We start from the raw sequence: 24,783 nt of genomic DNA, 5'->3' as shown, positions 1-24,783 counted from the left end.
CAATAAAAGGCCACTTTAAAATGTGCGGTTTTGTCAAGCAACACAATGCCACAGATGTCTCAAGTTTTGAAGGAGCGTGCAGTTGGCATGCTGACTGCAGGAATGTCCCCCAGAGCTGTTTCCAGATAATTGAGGAGGTGCTGAAGATAATTGATGTCTGTAATGAAGCCCTTTTGTGGGGAAAAACTCATTCGGATGGGCCTGGGTCCCCAGTGAGTGTGCCTGACTCCTAAGCAGGTGGGCCTATGCCCACCCATGGCTACACCCCTGCCCAGTCATGTGAAATTCATAGATAAGGGCCTAAGGAATTTATTTTAATTTGACTGATTTCCTTAAATGTACTGTAACAGCAAAATATTTTGCATTGATATTTTTGGTCAGTATATCTTAATAGAGGGAATGAAAGAGTGTGTTAATAAAGTTTTGTCGTTCAAATCCTTTACAGTTCTACTACTTCCTGTTTACGTTTTCATGTGACGTCACACGACTGACATTCTTCTCTGTTCGAACAGGTCGCTCACCAAATTCGTGGAACAACAAACTTGTGCCACGTCAGGACTTCCTTTCTAGCTAACTAACGCATATGACAGCTGTTTAGGGTAAACTGCATACGACTTTTGGCACTCGGTGAGCTTTACCGAATACATTGCTCGCATGTTTTGGACGAATCAAACGTCAGTATTGGCTAGTGTTAGCTGGATGTGCGTGTGTCAGCTGTCTCTCATAAACAGACGCGAGCTACATTTTGAGTCCATTTGACTTGTTAAAATGGAGAACAAATATAACCTCAAGAGCCCAGGTAAGTTTGTAAATGACACAGACTACAATATGTCGAACTCGCTAATGCTATTTAGCCTAGCAGAAAGGATTTGGCTTTATTGGCTTTGGGTTTCCCATCATGAAGAAGTGACTCCACCATAATGCTGATAATATCTAGCGTTAGCTAGCTTGTTTGACTGTATGTTTAGCAAACTATTTGCCCAATGATATTTGAATACAAATGACAATGCCATAATATTAAGAAATAATCTAGACGTTATGGCCTTTTACAGGCGTTCTGTCACTTAGTAGCTAACACGTAGCCTAACCTCAACTTCACGGACACTAATGATATAAGTCATGATATACTTTTGTCTATTTTCGTGTTGCTGTTCATTTGATCAGACTTAGTGGAGTCTTTGAGCATAGATAAAAATCAAAAGTTGGTGTCTTAAATTATTTGTATTCACTAACACCTTACCCAAAAAGACAGTAATCTGAGCAGTGGGCCCTGGTTATGATCACTCCAAAATAGTGAACCTATATCAGACACCTTTGGGGTTGACATTGTTATTCAGCCTCTGACTGGCTTGCCTGGTACAAGGACACACACGTGCACACTGGTGGCAGGTGCAGAATTATCTTAACATGAACAGCCGAGTGGGTTGGAACATGTCACTTTCAACCACAGCTAATCAGTTACACTAAGCTCCATGTGTTCAGTCGGTTCTGTGGTTTCCTCACTAGCTCAAATTAGACATGGTTTCTAGATTTCATTTTCTGCCTTCTTTGGCCAGCCTTGGGCTGTGTCAAGAAATATGTACCGAAACCTTGTTTTTGCATAAAGCATTTTCTGGCCTGTAGTTCCTGTCCTCCATGCTAGATCAAGTATAGTGTGGAGGGTTGGGGAAAGATAAAAAATTCTCTGCTCAGAATATTGTAGATCAAAGTTGTCCTTGCACACCCGGTTTGGGCTGCATTTAAGGTCTTAAAGGAAGGGTTTACAAATACAGCTTGGGTTAGCTAGTGTTTGGATTTTGAGAGGGGGTCAAAATAAGGCTGAGGCTATAGTTGAGTCAGGGTGTTGAGAGAGGATCAAATAAAGATTTGCTTCCAGTTTTGAAAGGTGGTCAAGTCAAAGTAAGGAAATGGCTACACCACTTTCTGGTAGTTGATGCATTTACAGTATCCCATTTTTTTTGTGTGGATAAGCAAATGGAGAACCTATGCTTAGAGTATCACTGTCTCCATTTTTCAATAGCTTATTGTTGTAAGGTGAGCATGACATTGTCTCTGAGACATGTCCCAAAATCTTGTAGAGCTGACTTCTGTTAAGAAACGTCATTAGAAACCCACAATGAGGGCCTCCTGAGTGGCGCAGTGGTCTAAGGCACAGCATCACAGTGCCAGGATTTAGAGACCTGGGCAATGATGGAATTGTCTGAGTTTACTACTGACCACTCCGCCTTCCTAACCTAGAGGAGGTTTATGTCCCAAATGGCACCCTATTCCCTATTCCCTATATAGTGCATTACTTTTGATCAGAACACTATGGGCCCTGTTCAAAAGTAGTGCATTACATAGGGAATAGGGTTCCATTTGGGATGCATACTATGTGGAGCCCTTCTTTAGCTGCGTCTCATAAAAACAATGAGTGGGTGTGACAGAAGAAAAGCCTCTGCTGCCACATGGGCCTCCTGACTCCTGCGGTGAGCAGGGTGTCAGTCAGTGGACCTGTGGGATAGGATTATAATCCTGTACACAAAATCTTACGTAATGCATTTTAGTGTTTGCAGGCAACTGGGGACGATTCAGACAGGTTGGGTCCTGTGAGCAGGGAGACACCGTTACATAATGACTTTTAACCAAATTCATAATAATACAATAGGATTTAGAGACCTGGGCAATGATGGAATTGCCTGAGTTTACTACTGACCACTCCCCTTTCCTAACCTAGAGGTTTATGTCCCAAATGGCACCCTGTTCCCTATATAGTGCACTACTTTTGACTAGGGCTGAGAATTGCCAGGGATTGCCAGATATTATCACGATATTTAGGTGGCAATATGATATGTATTGCGATTCTTTGTGTTACGATTTTATAGCAATATTATGTGTGTGTGTTGGTTTGTGTGTGCATAATGTGTGTGCACAGAGTCTGTGCAAGAGAGTTAGTTAAAAAAGGGTCATTGCAGGTAGTCCGGGTATCCATTTGATTAGCTGTTCAGCAGTCTTGTTTAGCAGTCTTATGGCTTGGGGGTAGAAGCTGTTTAGGGTCTTGTTGGTTCCAGACTTGGGACACTGGTACCACTTGCCGCACGGTAGCAGAGTGAACAATCTATGGCTTGGGTGGCTGGAGTCTTTTTGAAGAAACGTTGGGCCTTTATCTGACACAACCTGGTATAGAGGTCCTGGATGGCAGGGAGCTCGGCACCAGTGATGTACTGTGCCGTACTCACCAATTGAAACTTATTTTATTGTACTGATCAACAACATTTGCATAGAAGTAGCAATCTCTTATTTTAAGACTAAGTAATGATGTCATTCATTAAGTTGATTTGCCCACCCAGTCAGTTGAGCTCAGTTAGGGAGAGACATGACAGACAAAAGGGGAAACTATCTTGTGAGTCGACATGAGGGAGAGGCGATTTAAGTTAATTAATGTTTTTGTGGACAATGAGCTTTGAAATCAGCAAATCTTTGCTTTATGGTTTCACAAACAAACAAAGTACTAGGGCAGTGAATCCCGACTGAGGACAAAGATCCTGAATGAGTTCCTCCTCGTCTTTCAGGTTGCCTACACTTGACACTTACATGTGACTTCTGCTCTCAGAATATGAAGATCGCATTGAAAGGACTGGTCTGATTGTGTTCATATCTGGTTGACCACTTCAGGAGGTGATCAGGGATGCATTGTGTGTGTATTTCTCCTCAGAAAACTAGTGTTCTGGGACCGAGAGGCATCTTTTCATTAAAACATTGGAGGAAATACGTTCCTAATATGTGAGGAACGTGATTGCTGGCCTCATAAATGCTAGTCAGCTAGCTAATATTTAGGGGGAAAAAAATGTTAAACCCTTTGCAATCTCTTTAGCGTTGCTTGCTGGCTAGCTACAGAGGTTACAGGTGCCATTATTTGTTGTGTTATAATATTTTGCCTATTCCACCGTTTGTAGAATGCATACTGCAATTTTGATATCACGGAGGAAAAGAGAATCTAGGCACACTGTGAATACGGTAGACGCATTTTAAATGTAGGTGTAGATGCATGACACGTTCGGAATTCCATGATCGGAACTCTATGATCAGAATACTGAAGCTGCATGAACTGTCAAGTCTAGAGACGGCCTCTGTCGCAACTTGCCACCGTGTCTGTTCCTCTTTAGGGACAGTCACAGCACAACTTCAAATTATTTGTCACATGCGCCGAATACAACAGTTATAGACCTTACCGTGAAATGCTTACTTACAAGCCCTTAAACAACAATGCAGTTTTAAGAAAAATAAGAGTTCAAAAACAAATTTTACTAATCTAAAAAATAGAGGTGCAAACAATCAAATAACAAGGCTATATACAGGGGGTACCGGGTCAATGTGCGGGGGTACAGGTTAGTCGAGGTAATTGAGGTAGTATAGGGGTAAAGTGACTATGCGTAGATAATAAACAGCGAGTAGCAGCAGCAGGGGGAAAAAAGAGGGGAGGGGGGTCAATGCAAATAGAGCGGGTAGCCATTTGATTAGCTGTTCGGCAGTCTTATGGCTTGTGGGTAGAAGCTGTTTAGAAGCCTTTTGGACCTAGACTTGGAGCTCCGGTACCGCTTTCCGTGCCGTAGCAGAGAGAACAGTCTGACTTGGGTGACTGAAGTCTTTGGCAATTTTTAGGGCCTTCCTCTGATACAGCCTTGTATAGAGGTCCTGAATGACAGGAAGCTTGGCCCCAGTGATGTACTGGACAGTACGCACTACCCTCTGTAGAGCCTTGCGGTCGGAGGCCGAGCATTTGCCATACCAGGCGGTGATGCAACTGGTCAGGATGCTCTCGATGGTGCAACTGTAGTACTTTTTGAGAACCCATGCCAAATCTTTTCAGTCTCCTGAGGAGGAATAGGTGTTGTCGTGCCCCCTTCACGACTGTCTTGGTGTGTTGGACCATGATAGTTTGTTGGTGGACACCAAGGAACTTGAAGATCTCAACCTGCTCCACTACAGCCCCGTCGATGAGAATGGGGACGTGCTCGACCCTTTCCTGTAGTCCACTATCATCTCCTTTGTCTTGATCATGCTGAGGGAGAGGTTGTTGTCCTGGTATCACACTTCCAGGTCTCTGACCTCCTCCCTATTTCATTGTTGTTGGTGATCAAGCTTACCACCGTTGTGTCATCTGCAAATGTAATGATGGTGTCGGGCTTGGCCACACAGTCATGGATGAACAGAGAGTACAGGTGGGGACTAAACACGAACCCCTGAGGGGCCCCTCTGTTGAGAATCAGTGTGGCAGATGTGTTGTTGCCTACCCTCACCACCTGGGGGCAGCCCGTCAGGAAGTCCAGGATCCAGTTGCAGAGGGAGGTGTTTAATCCCAGGGTCCAAAGCTTCCACAGGGAGACAAGGGAGAGTTCCACTTATCCAGCAGAGCAAGCAACTGATCCAGTTAAGAAAGAAACGTCACTGTCTGTCTGCAACACATCTGGTTTATGTGTATCAGCAGTAGTGTTGTATGGTATACCAACATATACTAGAACATGAAAAGTGGTTTGGTACTAGAATTTGTTACTTTCGCTACTTCTGTCAAATGTGTCTCACGTCATCTACTGATTGGAACGATCAAGTCTGTCGCAAGCGCACCGTGCATGCCTCTCGCCTACTCCACTTACTCATACATTGCTAGAGCACTGGGAGTCTGGGCTGCAACATGTTAGCTCCCCACTCATGCTGCACAGAAATGAACACACTTGAATATTGCGACAAGGCATGTTGAATTGTTGAAACTGTTAATTACTGTTTGCAAACAATGCCCATACAGGCTTGAACACTTTACAATGCAATAAGATACTCATAGCTTCCAGCTTTGTAGGCTAACATTCCTTGCTAGCCTACAGCTGAAGGAAGCTAACATCAATTCACTACCGAAATACTTTGTAAAGATATGCTGATTTTAAAGCTGTTTGTCCCCAAAAACTTTATTGATTCACTTAATCGTCTCTCCCTCGCATCCAAAGATACTTTTGTCCGTGACATGTCTCTCTCCCTCCCTCACCTAACTCAACTGACTGTGTGGGCATGTATCCATGCATCATTATTGGCTCTTAAAGACCGCATGCAATTTCATAAAATAAGAGATTGCTTCTTCTAGGCAAATGTTGTTAAGCAGTACAATAAAATTAAGTCCCAAATGGAAGGAAACAGGTTGTCATCTGTAGCCCCATGAAATCAGCGAAACCAACCTCAATAGTTTATCAATAGAGATTTAGCATTCAAATAAATGATTACCTTTGTTATGTAGTTAGATTGGTAAAAACAAAGTCTAATTAATTGTATAACTCATTCATTAATGCATACATGGCTGTCTGAAATGTTGACATCAAATTTCAGATATAATGATATTGAACTCAAAAGATGCCCAACGATTGAACAGAGCAGTAGCTGAGTTTCTGTCTGGATCAAGTATCATTTTGTGACTGGCTAATATGCCTTTTTTTTTCCTGTGGTATAATTTTTTTATCGTTTTGGTATCGAGTATCGTGATACTAAACCTGGTATCAGTATTGAAGTCAAAATGATGGTATCATAACAACAGTAATCAGATGTGAGTATCAGTATTGATTTAAAAGTCTGAAGCCTCAGTAAGAGCACTTGTGCAAGGCTTGATGTCACTGTTGTCCAGATCCGGGTTAATATAGGATTTTGAAGCTTGATTCTTACTGAGCAAATGATGCTATACTTTTATTAAAGGTTCAATGCAGCCTTATCTCAATATCAAATACTTTCTGAGTTACAATTAATTACCTTACTGTGTTTTTAAATTAAAATGGTAAAAAATAAACAAATAGCTTCTTAGCACAGGGGAATTTCTCAAGCAAGAATTTTGCCTTTTGGGAGTGGGCTGAGTGAGGAGGGGGAAACTGAAAATTAGCTATTATTGTCAGAGGTTTGGAACTCTCTCATTTGATCTATTAACTAATTTACCACATGGTAATGTCAACATGGAAGGCCAAAACTCCATCCCACCAAAGCAGGCTGAAATTTCAGGCATTCTTTTCAAATTTCAGGCATTTTTACACTAAAAGGGCATTATCAGAATTTCCCAGTATTATTCCAACCTCATAGTATGGAAATTTTAAATAAAACACAGGATAATCCAGTTTGAGTGCACTGAGCCTTTAAGGATTTCCTAAGGTCCTGTTAGTTCTTTGTCCTACCTAGTGAATTATTACGATACATAATGCTTAACCGATAGCCTGACTCTCACTGCAAAAGCCCCTCAGCCCATAGTGGCTTTAATGAGGGATGGCTGAGTTGTTTAGCCTACACGAGGGTGCATGTTCGCTGTGGGAGGATGTCCGAAAACAGCATATCTCCTCTTTCTGTCCCCTGGGAAACACAACGAGTGCAGACTATACCAGACTGCTCCAAGACAATGTCAATTCGACCACCCACATACAAAACAATGCTTTTTATTTTCTTCAGGCTTTTCTTCTCTTTCCCCGCCATAACCAAAAGAAGTGTTTTTGAAGCCTGCTGCAGTGCTTTCAAAGGGAGCCAGTGTTTATTCCCCAAACCGAAGGAATTGGACTTAGTAGGGACATAGGCTATATGTAAACTTTTAACTCTGAATCTGGGGAGTTTGATGCATAGCCTTATTTTTCACAAGCTATATTATAATACGTGTAAGGTTATGTAAAAAGTAGTGTTGGGGCCCGTGTTTATTCCCCAAACTGAATGATTTGGACTTAATGATGGGTGGTTCTTGAAGTGCTCAGTGGCCCTTCAGGTTGTAATATAGCCCGTGAACAATAAGGCTCTGCATCAAACTCCCCAGTTTCAGAATTAAAATACATATAGCCTATGTCCCTACTAGGTAACAAATGGGCAATGGCAACTTCATGACAAAGTAGGCTAAATGTTCAATCTTGATATGAAGTTTATGCTATATTTTATGTTCATTACAATAGCAGGGCAATATCACGGTAACGGAATTGCGCTGAGACTCTTTCACATTAAAATGTATGCCAAACAAAGTTTAACAAGCCATAGAACTCTATGCACATGTACCACTTAACAATTTACACTGAACATTGGACCAAGCAACACATTTTGGAAACAGAATTTAGGTCAAATCTCCCTCACTTTTTTGACCATCTTTTCCAAAAACTCTTAAATATCTGTTGTAAATGAAGATTCAACTATGTCTGCAGAAACAGTAGGGCTGTCAGCTTTTTGAGTTTTAATCACTTAATAATTCATAAGCCAAATAGATATCAGTAGAAACACTAATATGTAGGTCTACCTACTTGTTTTTTTTGTGAACTTTCATCATCCTCCCTCATGGGGGAGAGATGTGAGGTTTTGGTAATGGAATTACAAGGTACAGTTTCTTAAACTTACACAAGATTGATGTATTTCTAATACCTTAAGACTTTTTCCTGGTTAGGTGTTTTCTTAGACTCCCTTTCCATCTTTGAACAGAAATCAAAGCCTTTGCTTTTTCCTAATATTTAGGATAGAAAATGGTTGAAAAATGTGCAGTGCCTTCAGCAAGTATTCACACCCCAGGCCTTTTTCTGCATTTTGTTGTGTTAACAGCCTGAATTTAAAATGAATTAAATTGAGATTTTGTGTCTCTAGCCTACGAGACACACTAACCCATAATGTCAAAATAGAATAATGTCTTGAGTCAATAAGTAGTCAAACCCTTTTTTGTTATGGCAAGCCTAAATAAGTTCAGGAGTAAAACATTTGCTTCACAAGTCATATAAGTTGCATGGACATGATTTTTGAATGACTACCACAGTTCTGTACCCCACACTTATAATTATCCGTAAGATCGATCAGCACAGATTCAACCAATGCCTTGCAAAGAAGGGCATCTATTGGTATATAAAAAAAAAAACATTGAATATCCCTTTGAGTATGGTGAAGTTATTAATTACAGTTTGAATGGTGTATCAAGACACCCTGTCACTACAAAGATACAGGCGTCCTTCCTAACTCAGTTGCCAGAGAGGAAGGAAACCGCTCAGGGATTTTACCATGAGGCCAATGGTGACTTTAAAACAGTTCAGAGTTGAATGGCTGTGGATGGATCAACATTGTCGTACAGAATAAAACAAAGATTTCAAAAACATCCATCCTGTTTGCAATAAGGCACTAAAGGAAAACTTTTTTATTTAAATGGTAAAGAAATGAACTTTATGTCCTGAATACAAAGTGTTATGTTTGGGACAAATCCAACACCACACATCACTGAGTACCACTCTTCATATTTTCAAGCATGGTAGTGGCTGCATCGTGTAATGGGTATGCTTGTAATCGGCAAGGACTAAGGAGTTTTTTAGGGGGATAAAACGAAATGGAATAGAACTAAGCACATGCAAAATTCTCGAGGAAACCTGGTTGTCTGCTTTCCAACAGACACTGGGAGACATTCTGTATACCATACACAATGTATATAGATACAAAAAATTATACTATGTTATTGGCTTGTTTATTGTTTACTCCATGTGTAACTCTGTGTTTTTGTCTGTTCACACTGTTATGCTTTATCTTGGCCAGGTCGCAGTTGCAAATGAGAACTTGTTCTTAACTAGCCTACCTGGTTAAATAAAGGTGAAAAAAAATCACCTTTCAGCAGGACAATAACCTCAAAAACAAGACCAAATATACACTGAAGTTGCTTACCAAGACAACATGGAATGTTCCTGAGTGGCCTAGTTACAGTTTTGACTTAAATCGGATTGAAAATCTATGGCAAGACTTGAAAATGGCTGTCTAGCAATGATCAACCACCAACTTGACAGAGTTTAAATATTTTTTTTTAATGAATAATGTGCAAATATTGTTCAATCCAGGTGTGCAACACTCTAAAACCTTGTTCACACTGCAGGCCTTAAAGCTCAAATCAGTTTTGTTTTTCAAATCAGTTTTTAAATATCGAATGTCCAAGTTGCAAGTGACCAAATCGGATTTGTGTGTATTCAGACAGCAGTCATTTTCTGATATGGTTACGTTAGTTGTCATGGTAACGACGGGTTTGTGTGCAGTGATGTAGGCTGATTGGTGGTGTTCGTGCTTCCTATCAATCAGAAGTTATGTAGCAAGCTAAGGTGACAACAATACCTGCCATGGATGTTTTCCAGTTGCTTTGAAGGTTCCAAATCATAGTGTAAGAACACTTTTAAAGCTTCAAAGGATAAGGTTATCTAACTTTCCAAACAAGTCCTTTTTGGCTAGCCACAGCAGTCAACTAAGTAGCTGTTTAGCTTTCTGGCACATTCACTAATTTGTTTGTTATCAATTAGCAAGCTAGTTGGCTACCACATACACGTTCTTGTCAAACTGTCAACAGAGTAGCTCGCAAGCAACAAGATATGCCAAATAACTGTCTAAAAACCACTTGAGGGTTAGACGCAAGTCACATGGCTAGGAATCAGATTTGTATCCGACTTCAAACGACCTACGAAGGTGGTTTGAAATGTGGCTTGAACTATCCGATTCCATGTGCTTCTTGGCTGTTCAGACGGCAGGAAAAAGAACACATTCAAATCAGAAATGCCCCAAAAAATGAAATGAGTCACTTCAAACTGCCAACGTGAACACTGCTTTAGAGACTTACCCAGAAAGACTCACAGCTGTAATTGCTGCCAAAGATGATTCTAACAAAGGTGATGTATTGACTTGGGTGTGAATACTTATCTTTAGGAGAGATTTCTGTATTTTATTTTAAATACATTTGCCAACATTTCTAAAAACATGTTTTCACTTTGGCGTATTGTGTGTAGATGGGTGAGGGGAAAAACATCTATTTAATGAATTTTGAATTCAGGCTGTCACACAACAAAATGTGGAATAAGTCAAGGGGTATGAATACTTTCTGAAAGCACTGTGTATGCATGTGTGTGTGTGTGTGTGTGTGTGTCTTTATCTAAAAAAAAATATATATATTAAAAAATATGGACTGTTAGCTTTTATTTAACACCCGATTTGACATGCTTCTATAAACTTCACATTGGTGCTCATGGGTCCTTTACATGGAAATGCCCAACAGCTGTCTCATCTAGATAATCATCACAGAAGGGGTGGTGTTCCCACACAAGCAGACCACACTGTGCTAGTGTTTAATCTGGAAATCAACCCTACAAAAACCTGTTTTGATTAGTCAAATAAAATCCCAATTTAAACCCCTCAGTATACAGTATTTTCATAGTGACTGCTCATCCCACCAGCCTACTGTATCAACCCTGGTTAATCAGGGTGTTTCTGAAAAACGCTCACAAAATGATTCAGCCAGCTGCTGAGAGAGACGACCACTATGTGGGAGTTGGAGGAGGGACCCATATTACCCAATGAGATCTGGGACAAGCTACTGTTGACAGCTGCCATGGCCCGGGGATCAGGCCCATGACTGGAGGGTTTAGTGGCACAGACGGTGTCTGAGCCGCCATTGGCACTGCTATCAAAGCTCGGAGCTTTGATAGCTATACCATATCTCACCTCAGTCATTTTCACACCGCTCAACCACTTCTTTGTATTTTTTTTTATTTAACCTTTATTTAACTAGGCAAGTCAGTTAAGAACAAATTCATATTTACAATGACGACCTACCCTGGACAAACCATAACCCGGACGACGCTGGGTCAATTATGCGCTGCCCTATGGGACTCCCAATCACAGCCGGATTGATACAGCCTGGAATTGAGCCAGGGTCTGTAGTGACGCCTCTAGCACTGAGATACTGTGCCTTAGACCGCTGTGCCGCTCGGGGACTTCTTTTAGGGTTCCAAGTGTAAGATTTTGTCTGCCACCGCACAACAGGAGAGGTATCAACTTAAATATGTTTACAACCATGAACAACAATATCCACACGTAGCATATAGACTCCTTCACTTATTTTTAGACCAGGAAATACACCTTTTTCTGCTCATAAGCACACTCCAGGGATTTGTACACATGGTCCTCCTCCTCCGCAGTAGCTCCTTCAGTGTGTGAATGCATCATCTGTTGCTGCTGGGGAGAGAGAAAGGAAGGGTTGATAGCTCTGCAGGCTTGTTGTGTGAAGTCCTGCTGGGGAGTCGTGCTCCAGTTTGGACAGTGTTAAAACAGTGTTAAAACTCAGTGGCTGTCAGGGCAACTTACACCACGCATCACCCTTGCTGACTCTTCTGGTCCAGGGTTTCTGTGGGCCAAATGCATCAGTGCGTTAGGGAAGATGTTGTAGTTTGTACACATACTAACACACATTCCACTATACTGTGCAAACCATATAGGTAGGCTATTTTCTACAATGACTTCTTGGCTCCCTACAGTCTTTGGTCAATATGTGACCGACCGACCGCCTCGAATTTGAAATTGTGTTTTTTACATCAGATAAAAGTAGAGACTCAGCTAGCAAATGGTTTATCATACACTGCAGTTGAGGAAAAATGGGAAAGTAATTCTGCTTTGAAAGTAACCCTACTTTTGAGAAAATGGCACTTGAATGTTTTGGTACACCGACTGGAGAGCTCTTCTTTGTCTACACCCATTCAGGATCGTTCACACCCTCTTAAGGCTTAGTCCCACCCTTCTCTTTAAGGATTCACATGTGAGGCCATGTGGTAAACACACACTATATCAAATAAAATCTAAATTGATTTGTCACGCACAGGATACAGAAGGTGTAAATGGTACAGTGGTAGTACTTGCATAGTAGCGATATCAAAAACAAAGTGTCCAGATAAAAAATATTTTATAAATATTAGTAGGTGACGCTTACCCGACACACTTGTCTTAATTGATGGGTCATGTGAAGGAAATGCTATAACCACCCCTCACCCACATCTAACTAAGAGGATGGGACACTATTGTCTAGACATTTGCACGTTCATGAAATACAATAGATGGCCGTAATCACCCCCAGACACACCTGCTAATTTTATGGGTCATGTAATAATCCGGCCGAGGTGGAGTCTTTTGTTTAGACATGTAGCTAGCTAAGTAGCTAGCTAGCTAAACAATGAACCGGCATAACCCCAACTCATACTACTACCAATACAAACATTGTCATAGCTGTAGTATGAATCTGCAGTAGCTAAAGCTAACAATCTAGGTTGAATATTAAGTAGCTAACATTAGGCTATAACTAGCAATGCAAATGGTTTACATTATCTCAGCCAATCATGGCTAGTGGGAAGGTTCCTGTCTTTTTCCATGGCTAAACCAACTAGGCTCGTAATTTAACAATTTTATTTGTATTTATGGATGGAATACAAGTTTGCTATTAAGGCACACCAAAGTTCACATGTTCCAGAAGGGATTAAGATAAAATAAATGTTTACATTCACAAGCTGCTCCTGTGAAGTAGTGACGTGTGACATACGCCTAGTTTCCTGAAACAAGTCACATACATTTGAAGTCAGAAGTTTACATAGACCTTAGCCAAATACATTTAAACTCCGTTTTTCACAATTCCTGACATTTAATCCTAGTAAAAATTCCCTGTCTTAGGTCAGTTAGGATCACCACTTTATTTTAAGAATGTGAAATGTCAGAATAATAGTAGAGAGAGTGATTTATTTCAGCTTTTATTTCTTTCATCACATTCCCAGTGGGTCAGACGTTTACATACACTCAATTAGTATTTGGTAGCATTGCCTTTTAAATCGTTTAACTTGGGTCAAATGATTTGGGTAGCCTTCCACAAGCTTCCCACAATAAGTGCATTTTGGCCCATTCCTCCTGACAGAGCTGGTGTAACTGAGTCAGGTTTGTAAGCATGCTTTTTCAGTTCTGCCCACAAATGTTCTATAGGATTGTTGTCAGGGTTTTGTGATGGCCACTCCAATACCTTGACTTTGTTGTCCTTAAGCCATTTTGCCACAACTTTGGAAGTATGCTTGGGGTCATTGTCCATTTGGAAGACCCATTTGTGACCAAGCTTTAACTTTAACTGATGTCTTGAGATGTTGCTTCAATATATCCACATAATTTTCCTACCTCATGATGCCATCTATTTTGAGAAGTGCACCAGTCCCTCCTGCAGCAAAGCACCCCCACAACATGATGCTGCCACCCCCTTGCTTCACGGTTGGGATGGTGTCCCTTTTTCCTCCACACATAACAATGGTCATTATGGCCAAACAGTTCTATTTTTGTTCCATCAGATCAGAGGACATTTCTCCAAAAAGTACGATCTTTGTCCCCATGAGCAGTTGCAAACCGTAGTCTGGCTTTTTTATGCCGGTTTTAGAGCAGTGGCTTCTTGCTTGCTGAGCGAAGTGGTTGAAAAACAAGTTTTAATGACTCCAACCTAAGTGTATGTAAACTTACAACTTCAACTGTATGTACTATACAAGGACAGTAGAAGCTCGTTACGCACTCTGTACATTATTCCAATTTTATAAGAATGCAACATATTTTAATTGTTGCCCGGGACGCACGTTTAGGATTCGGCAAAATACGGTGGTAATAAAGAGGGGACAACCTAAAACAACCTATTACACAATTCCACAGAAAATTATGAATATTTCCTTTAAAAAGGGGTTCAAGTTGTTTTAAATAAATGTTATTCTAATTCTACTATTAAACTTTTATTCCAGTGTAGTCTCCAACACTGACAGCTTTGACAGCTTTGTTGTACTGTGCTGCTTTCTGTTGAAGCTTAGTATCTATTTTTTTATTACAGATTTCCAAGCTGTAGTTAAGGATTGTTTCTCCACTGTTGATTGTCGACGGAAATGCATCTGTTGGTGTATTCTACAAGATGACTTCTAAGCTTGATTTAAAGTGTCAATAGGAACCACTGGCATCACTAAGCTGACATCTGGATGTAAAAAGAGATTTCTCAGGACAGTCATTCTCTTTGGAAAATATGATTTTCCCCATTGCTTCGGTCACACTGTCAACTGTCATGTCATTCGCTCACCGAAAGGTTTCATGCAAACCATTAAGTAGTTATTGATAGTCTTATGCACTTATTAGCATGTTATAAAGTTGAGAGCGACAAATCCATATCGTGATAAATTGCCTGAATTGATGCGATAACAATAAATATAATTCTATGTTTATTAACATTATTGTGCACCTACATTTTTTTTTTGTTATCCTTTAACTACTAGTTTGACAGTTGTAGCCATCAATTGTCCTATTAACAATCACCCATATTAGCAATCGCATTTAAAAAAAAAAAAATATTCTAGTATATGCTGTTTATCGTAATGAAGGACATCAGCAAAATTATTTCCATAGGTGATTGGTGTCTGTAATGTTCGGTTTATCGTCCCAGCTCTATGTCAACCTCCTCTTCTGATTAATCTCATCTTGTGTTTACACCCCCAAAAATTTTCAGGAAGCTCAACTTGATCTGGGTTCCTACTTCCTACCGTCTGTGACCCGGTTGTCTGTGGGTATACACTTGAAGGAGGAGGGGGGGGGGGGGGGGGGGAGTTTAATCAGTGCATTCTTATCACTCACACACACACACAGACTTTCCTTCATTTTTGTTATCTTTCCAGTGCAGGATTACAGAATGGTACAGATAGTTACATCTTTAGAGTGTCTGGCCAGAGGCGGGATCAGATCTGGAACACATGCCCTGGGAGGTGTGATGTCAGAGCCTCTGTTCCACTGCCTTAAACTGCTTTCCTTCCCCTGCTCTCTGCCCTACAGTCACACAGGGGTCTGAAAAACATTACTAGCTGTCAAATCCTTGCTTCTTCTGTCCTTGTTTCCTCAATTCCTTAAAAAAAAAAACTTAAAGCTCATTGGAGGAGCAGCCACAAGGGAGGGACCTTGAATCGTCTCCACCAATCAATGTGCTTTGAAAGGAATGGAGGAAGCAAGGATTTGATTGGTGGTAAAGTTAAGACAGTCAGACCGGCCAGGGTTTCCTTCTATCCCGTTGGTCCCCACTCCTCCTGAGCTCATTTCACAGACTTACTTTTAGTCTTCTATATTTGGAATTCCCATTGTTAGAACCTATGCTGCCCATGATATACTAGACAACATGCACATGGCCAGTACATTCATAAAAAGTCCCATCTTACGTCATTACCTACCAATGTACTACTACTACTTTTAAAAAGGTCTAGACATAATCTCCAACATTTGCAACATTGTTTCAATATTGAAATTCGAACTCAACTAGTGTTCAGTGAATGTAGCGAATGTAGAAAATGGTATGGTTTGGGAAAGAATCTTGCTTTTTAATGCTGGTAGCTAGCTCATTGTTAAAAAGCAATAATACACTTGAGTCCGTGTGTTATGACATCATGTCACAGCTATGATAAAAATGTCATGACACATGGCCTTTCATGTATTGTTGCTGAATTGTCCCTGTAAAATAAACGTAATAAATAACATGTCACCTATACAAACTCCAGCTCTTTTTGGTGGTCCTTTGAGCTGGATAAGAACAATGGTCCTGCAACCTGGCTAGTGGGTCTTTTTCATTTTCTTGTGACCTTAAGAAGATTAATTGAGAAGGTTGGAGACGTCAGGAGAAGGAGCGTTTTCTCAAAAGGCATACTACCGTGCTCCTAGCAACGGAGGGTCCATATCAAAGTATGTGAAACCTAGCATGGAGGGCACTTCTCGAATGCGTACTCAGTTTGTACATATTTTGAAGCATGCATCGATACAAAGTGTGCAAAGATATGACGCAACCACGTAATAAAGTATGCAACATTTCTTAAAATCAATGGCGCCCATTAGCTGAAGCAAAAGAAAATACACTCCGACTTCAGAATGAAATGTTACGTATTCACATGTAATATGTTTGCTTGACTACAATATTCTATCTTGATATGTTAATCAATACATGCTGAGTTAATTTTGACATGTTTACCTACCTATGTACCGTAGATCGCAAGCCCATAATAAGTAAATTGGGCTAACTGGCTAGCTACTACGGTTAGCTATTGTAGCTAGCCAGATAGCCATGAAGAATGGGTATCTACCTTGCATAATATTAATTTTACATCATTTTTGCCTGTTAAACTATCTGGTTAGCTACATTATTACTATTCACATATATAACTAGCTGATAGTTATGAACTAAAACTTTTTGTTTTGTGAAAATGTTGTTGCGTCTCTATTGACGGGTAGGGTAGCCTAGTGGCTAGAGTGTTGGACTCGTAACTGAAAGGTTGCAAGTTCTAATCCCCGAACTGACAAGGTACAAATCTGTCGTTCTGCCCCTGAACAGGCATTTAACCCACTGTTCCTAGGCCGTCATTGAAAATAATAATTAGTTTTTAACTGACTTGCCTAGTTAAATAAAGGCAATTTTATTTTTTTAATTGACCTGGCTGGAAGACGGTTCAGTTAATGGGTAGTTAAATCCACAGTAAGTCAATAGGGCTAGCGAACTAGCCATGAAGAATTGGTAGCTACCCACGAAAAATGTACATCTACCGTACATAACATTAGCTTTAACTTATTTTTGCCTGTTTAACTAGCTGGCTAGATAGATTATTATGATTCCCATATCTAGCTGACAATTATGTTTTGTCTATTGTTTCCATTGTCCTGGCTGAAAGAAGGTTCAGTGAATGGGAGGTGTAGTGTGAGGTAATAGAGTAGGGGGAGTGCGAGTGCTTCTCAAGTGTTATGCAATATCCACCCTCTCATCCTCACAAGAATGTACTCGAGAACATTGTCGGAGAATGCACTTGGAGCACGGTAGTATATGCATATTGAGAAACACCCAGTATGTCCTGAGATAATATGTGGTCATCAAAATGTCCTAGTTCACTTCCTGCCAATCAGTCTGACCAGCAGCAGAGGTGTAATAAGGTTGCTGGTCATTAAATCAAGGAGAATGTGTCCTTTATGGTTATAGAGCCGTATTGCAAACATCTGTATAAACGGGACTGGTCCAGATGAACACAGTCCGGAGGCATCAACGTTCATGTCATAGGGGTTAATACATCAATGTTCATGTCATAGGGGTTAATACATCAATGTTCATGTCATAGGGGTTAATACATCAACGTTCATGTCATAGGGGTTAATACATCAATGTTCATGTCATAGGGGTTAATACATCAACGTTCATGTCATAGGGGTTAATACATCAACGTTCATGTCATAGGGGTTAATACATCAACGTTCATGTCATAGGGGTTAATACATCAACGTTCATGTCATAGGGGTTAATACATCAATGTTCATGTCATAGGGGTTAATACATCAATGTTCATGTCATAGGGGTTAATACATCAACGTTCATGTCATAGGGGTTAATACATCAACGTTCATGTCATAGGGGTTAATACATCAACGTTCATGTCATAGGGGTTAATACACACCGACAGATGTTTTCAGCTGTTGAGAGCACATCATGTCTGAAGTTGACCCTGGCTTTACTGCTTGACCCTACTGCTATACGAATGTGTTTACTTCCTCTTCCATGAGCCCTAGTTACATGGAGTTTAGCTTGCACAAATTTGGCATCACGTGTGCTTCCTGTCTCCAAGCCAGGCAGTCTCCTCATATAGCTTAGGTTACCCATTGGCAACTGATGGGTTTTCAGTCTCATAGAGATTTTTAACTTATCCAAAGCTGGATTTGTGTTGACATTTGAATGGACACCCGCTGAATGGCACAATCCTTGCATTATTTGTAATGATTTTATGATTAACATTTTAGATTTTTGGCAGACGTAGATGAACAGTAATTAACACACTCAACACCACACAATATCAAATCTGATTTTTTCAGCCTTCTGAGGTTGAAGAGTTGCTGTTGTGCCTTCACCACACTGTCTGTGTGGACCATTGATATGTACACCGAGGAACTTAAAACTTTCCACCTTCTCCACTGCTGTACCATACTGTCTGTGGATAGAGGGGTGCTCCCTTTGCTGTTTCCTGATTTCCATGATCACCTCTCTTGTTTTGCTGACATTGAGTGAGAAATTATTTTCCTGACACCACACTCCGAGTGCCCTCACCACCTCCATGTAGGCTGTCTCGTCGTTGTTGGTAATCAAGCCCACCACTGTAGTGTCGTCTGCAAACTTGATGATTGAGTTGGAGGCGTGCATGGCCACGCAGTCGTGGGTGAACCTGGAGTACAGGTGGGGGCTGAGCACGCACCCTTGTGGGGCCCCAGTGTTGAGGATCAGCAGAGTGGAGATGTTGTTTCCTACCTTCACCACCTAGGGGTGGCCCGTCAGGAAGTCCAGAACCCAGTTGCACAGGGCTGTGTCAAGACCCAGGGACTCAAGCTTAATGATGAGTATGGAGGGTACTATGGCTTTGAATGCTGAGCTGTAGGCAATGAACAGCATTCTTACATAGGTATTCCTCTTGTCCAGATGGGATTGGGCAGTGTGATGGCGATTGCATCGTCTGTGGACCTGTTGGGGCGGTAGCAAATTGAAGTGGGTCTAGGGTGACAGGTAGGGTGGAGGTGATATGATCATTAACTAGTCTCTCAAAGCGCTTCATGACAGAAGTGAGTGATACAGGGCGATAGTCATTTAGTTAATTAAGTCATATAAAGAGCTCCAGCCCATGATAAAGCAAACACAAAAAATAATAATAGAAAGGAATAAATACTTTTTTCCACTGGAAAATACATGCATTGTAAGGCGATAAACGTAGAGGTTTGAGCTGGTTTGACAGACAGTGTGCGTTGCAGTTGATGGTTCGAGTCAGCACTGTAACCTTTGTGGAGCCCAGTCTGTCTGTGTTAGCCTCCCCTCAGCCCAGGCGAAGCGCTTCTCGAGCCCTGTGCATCTTAAATCAGGAGTTTATCCTGCTGTAGTGTCTGTTTTATGGATGGATATGGGGATGTAGAAAGACAGCTGGAGAACCTGGGACATCACATGCCAGTGGAAGTAAACTGCAAGCTCTGTGTCTGCTGGGATAAAGAGTGAGAGGATATCTGCTGGTCATTTTACCTGGGGCTTACTGGGATGTTTGTTTGTTTGTTCTCTTCGCCGGATCGGTGCTAGCTGTAAAGAGGCTGATGAAGGAGGCTGCTGAACTGAGGGAGCCCACAGAGCACTACCACGCCCAGCCACTGGAGGTGAGTCACACCTGGGACACCAAAACTCACTCGGGCTCATCAGCACCACAAACATCCCTGCCCTCCTCATTATCAACATAGTGTGTCATGGGTGTGTGCTTCCCTATATGTTTCTTACAAATCGCCAAACAACCCCACACAAAACACATAGAGAAGGGTGTGTTCTCTAGCTAGCTGGATCAATCATTGAAATGTGTTAATTTGACTGACTTGTTGTGCACCCGCAGGATAATCTGTTTGAGTGGCACTTCTCTGTCCGCGGACCCCCAGATTCGGATTTCGACGGTGGGGTTTACCACGGCAGGATCGTGCTGCCCCCGGAATACCCCATGAAGCCCCCCAGCATCATTCTACTCACAGTAAGCACCCAATAAACACACACTCATATATACACACACACACTTATGAAGATATCCCCCTCTCTCGATCAATCACAGCCAATTATGTGTTAGTTGAAGTAACGATGATGGGTAGCTAATCAAATGATCAAGCTGGAAGATGGACAGCTATAGACATCTGGCCATAACCAACAGCCACATCTGGTTACATCACACCGAGCCACTACTGTCAGAACAAGACCTAGCTGTCTTTGCACGGTCAATGCCCTGTCACAGAGGTTTTGAATAGTTCTTGGTGATGCACCAATAATAACCTGAAGAACCAATGACAGGCTGATAAAAGCCAGTGGATCCGAAAGGTTGTGACAGTCTTTATGTCCAGTCTCTTTTTAAAATGTTTATTGTCTCAGCTCAGGCTGGCATGTTTTTCTTGGTCTTTGAAGGCACTCTCTTTCTTTTTCTTAACATCTTTTTCTTAACATCCCATCCCTCCCATCAACCTCTACCATCCCCCCCTTTGTCGGTTTTCACTGTCTATTTGTTGCTTGTTCAGCCAGGTTGTCATAGACGGCGATATGGTAATCAAGATCCTATCATAGAAATCCTATAAATCACTATGCCATATTATATATGTGTTCTATATGTAATTCTATAGTTATGCTTCTTTTTCAGCCCAATGGGAGATTCGAGGTGGGGAAGAAGATCTGTCTGAGCATCTCCGGCCACCACCCAGAGACATGGCAGCCATCTTGGAGCAGTAGGTATCCCTGTGTAACAGGTGTCACTGTGACTGCTTTAACAGTATGGCTTCCTTCCTCACTGGCACTCGAGTTCGGATCCTCTGTCTCGCAAACACACGTGACTGCCCGCTTGATAACATCTTAGCCAACTACGCTACCGAAAACCTAGCAGTTCGGTAGTGCGAGTAGAGAAATGTCTAGCATAAGAGTCAGGTTACCAATCCAACACCGTTACACCTACAGCTATAGGCCGCCTCTAGCCTGTTCCCCCTACTCCTCCATCTGCTGCACCAAAACTTAGCCTAGCATCCCCACTCACTTGCTCTCTGCCTGGTGGGTACCAACAGGAAGAAATGAGACATAGCTGACATGGTTCCCAAAATGTTTTGCATACGGGATGATTTCTGTATTTTTGAATGTTTACATATCTTGAAAACTTGATTGCTGACAAGCAAAACATTTTGGGACTATGTCAACAATGGACTAATGATACAAATACCAAAAGATTGTTTTTGGATGGAGTTTTCCTTTAAGACTTTTGGTTTGAATTTAAATGAAGGCAGATATGCAAATGTTTTTTTGTTTTTTTTGCTCAACTTTGTTCTACATTGTTCTATCACTGGGCTTTTCTCCCACAATTTAAGAAGTCAAAACTGGAAGCGGCTGAAAATAAGCCTTCATAGGAGAACAAAGTAAATAAGATGAAGTTTTACTTGAAATATAGATTTGACACGCACGTCTTATTCACTCGCAATAATCTGTGTTGGCAGCAGGCAATCTGCTTCGTACCTTAAATCGGATATTTCCCTTTTCGGTCTTGATTTCAGTTACCACCATTAAGCCATCCTTTTTCTGAGTATTCTCCTCATGTTACTGTCCATACCAAAAGCATGAAAATGTTATCAGATAGAATTCAATGGGAGAATCTAGATGTTCCACACTGCATTTATTTCTATTACTTTAGGGGTATTTTGGATGAGCCAAAAAAAAGCTTAGTCCATAGTAAGGTTTAGGGAATTAATAACAGAATTTAATCATGTGGACAAACAGGTTGTGACAGACAACCTCCCCCTTTTGCCCTCCAGGGTCACATGGCAAAACAATGAGGCCATGCCCCAGAGATTGGACCTCCCCTGCTGGGATTTTGATGTCTCAGATCCCCAGTACAAGTTCACTCTGGTGCATTACCAGCTCACTGTGGTGGAAAAGCTGGATAATAAGTTCCAGTAGAATCTCAAAGGCTGGGTCCCAAATACACTGAACAAAACAATTTCAAAGATTTTTCTGAATTACAGTTCCTATAAGGAAATCAGTCAATTGAAATCAATTCATTAGGCCCTATTCAATGGATTTCTCATGACTGGGAATACAGATATGCATCTGGTCACAGATACCTAAAAAACAGGGATGTGGATCAAAGAACAAGTCAATATGGAGTGCAACTCTTCTCCTTCACATAGAGTTGATCAGGCTATTGATTGTTGAATGTTGTTCCACTCCTCTTCAATGGCTGTGCCAAGTTGCTAGATATTGGCGGGAACTGGAACACGCTGTCGTACACATCGTTCCAGAGCATCCAAAACATGCTCCATGGATGACATGTCTGGTGAGCATGCATGCCATGGAAGAACTGGGACATTTTCAGCATCCAGGAATTGTGTACAGATCCTTGAAACATGGGGCCGTGCATTATTATGCTGAAACATGAAGTGATGGTGGTGGATGAATGAAACGATTATACAATCGGCCTCAGGATCTCATCACGGTATCTCTGTGTATTCAAATTGCCATTGATAAAATGCAATTGTGTTCGTTATCCGTAGCTTATGCCTGCCCATACCATAACCCCACCAACACCATGGGGCACTCTGTTCACAACGTTGACATCAGCAAACCGCTCGCCCACACAACACCATGCACAGTCTGCCATCTGCCTGGTTACAGTTTAAAACCAGGATTAATCTGTGAAGAGCACACTTCTCCAGCGTGCCAGTGGCCATCGAAGGTGAGCATTTGCCCACTGAAGTCGGTTATGATGCCAAACTGCAGTCAGGTCAAGACCCTGGTGAGGACGATGAGCAAGCAGATGAGTGTTTTGTGCATATGGAACATTTCGGGGATCTTTTATTTTAGCTCACGAAATATGGGACCAACACTTTAGATGTTGCATTTATATTTTTGCTGCGTATAGCACCCTATTCCCTTCATAGGCCTCTGATCAAAAATAGAGTACTATTAACTGCTGTTAAGAGTTGACAGACGGTATGAGTTTGTTTTTATTGTCTTTCATAACTTTTTTTGTTTCTCCCTTTTTTGTTTTTTCTCTTTCAGTCAGAACGGCACTAATAGCTATAATCGGATTCATGCCAACCAAAGGAGAGGGTGCAATCGGATCTCTTGATTATACCCCAGAGGAGAGGAGAGCCCTTGCCAAAAAGTAAGATTACATAGATTAGAGCTCGCCACTGTTTACTCTCTTTCCAGTGCATTTACCCTGTGTGCACTAACGGATGGATGAGTGGTGCTGATAACAATGTTGTGAGAAGGGACACACACACACACACAACAGTCTGGAGTGAAATGTCTGTTTGCATTTTGTTTCAATGTGTCCCTAACCCTTACACGCATCATTACACAAGACACACATTAGGCCTGTATGTATGTATGTTGGATACTGGTGTGGTACGCACTAGCTTTACATACAATTAGATGGACTAGCTGTACATGCAGAACCTTTGGTGTTTGGCAGGCATTTGTTCAACAAAGTTGAGCATAAAGCGATGCTTATGCAAGCATGTCATGAAATTAACACCCTGGACACAGTGCATGTGCCTTCTACAAATAGCTATGCTCATTACCAGGGACACCAAGGCACCAGCATTGGACCTTATGAGATGGCAGCATTAGTGGCTGAGGGTCTCTGGCTGACACGTCTGGGCATCTTGATGCTCTTCTTCTCGCGTTCTTTACGGGTCTCTCCGTCTGAAGAAACTCGCACCGAGCTCTGACTTTGAGATGTATCAAAAGAGCAAAGGGTCCAGCCGTTGCGTCCCAAATGGCACCCTATTAACTTGTTTTGTGTTCTTGAAAGGGCTCTGGTCAAAAGTAGTGCACTCTCAAGGGAATCGGGTGTTATTTGGACCGCAACCCAGCATCTGTTGTATTTAACATATCAGGACAGGGGTCTTTAACAACTGGCTGTTTAATTAACACATGAAGATGAGATGTGACACAGGAACATATCTCGGTCTATAAATACATACAGTGCACACCCTGCCTGCGTGGCTGTTTATCTTCCGGGATGAAAGAAAGGCCCGTTTCACGAAAGGCTGTCGTGGCTGCGGCTGAGAGAGCAACTTCGCTTTGATTCAGATCTCCCGTCTTGGTTGTATCCGTGCCCTGTGGTAATTGTGAAAGCTGTCAGTCAACGTCGGGGCCAGGGGCACCCAGCAGGAAGCAGTGAAACAGGAGAATAATCCGTAGTTTTCAGAGTTGGCTCTGTTTCCTGACAGAAAAGTAAACTGATTGGGAAGTTTTGCTGGCTCCCAGACTGCTGTAATGACAAGTGTTAATAATGCAGAAGTTAGAGGAGGAAAACATTTCAGATGGTTGTCTTTTCTGCCTATTAAAGCATGATTTTGGTTGGGGGGGGGAGAACAGCAACTCTTGGGATGTCATGCTTTTGTAAATGAATTTCGCAATTGTAAATGAGAACT

At 41.5% G+C, this 24,783-nt stretch overlaps 1 protein-coding gene across 1 annotated transcript in view; it reads left to right on the top strand.

Moving 5' to 3' along the window:
• The first annotated feature begins 461 nt into the window (after positions 1-461).
• ube2j1 (ubiquitin-conjugating enzyme E2, J1) overlaps positions 462-24,783 on the top strand; it is a 29,418-nt gene continuing 5,096 nt past the window's right edge. Inside the window, exons 1-5 of the mRNA XM_021600237.2 lie at positions 462-799; positions 19,916-19,989; positions 20,217-20,348; positions 21,000-21,084; positions 23,399-23,504. Of these exons, the coding sequence (XP_021455912.2) occupies positions 769-799; positions 19,916-19,989; positions 20,217-20,348; positions 21,000-21,084; positions 23,399-23,504 (428 nt within the window). The 5' untranslated portion in view covers positions 462-768. The remainder of the gene's footprint in view (positions 800-19,915; positions 19,990-20,216; positions 20,349-20,999; positions 21,085-23,398; positions 23,505-24,783) is intronic.

The sequence above is a fragment of the Oncorhynchus mykiss genome, chromosome 4 (assembly GCF_013265735.2).
Source record: "Oncorhynchus mykiss isolate Arlee chromosome 4, USDA_OmykA_1.1, whole genome shotgun sequence".
Taxonomy (NCBI): Eukaryota; Metazoa; Chordata; class Actinopteri; order Salmoniformes; family Salmonidae; genus Oncorhynchus; species Oncorhynchus mykiss.
Note: the sequence above shows the minus strand (reverse complement) of the source record. Positions and strands in the feature narration are given on the sequence as shown.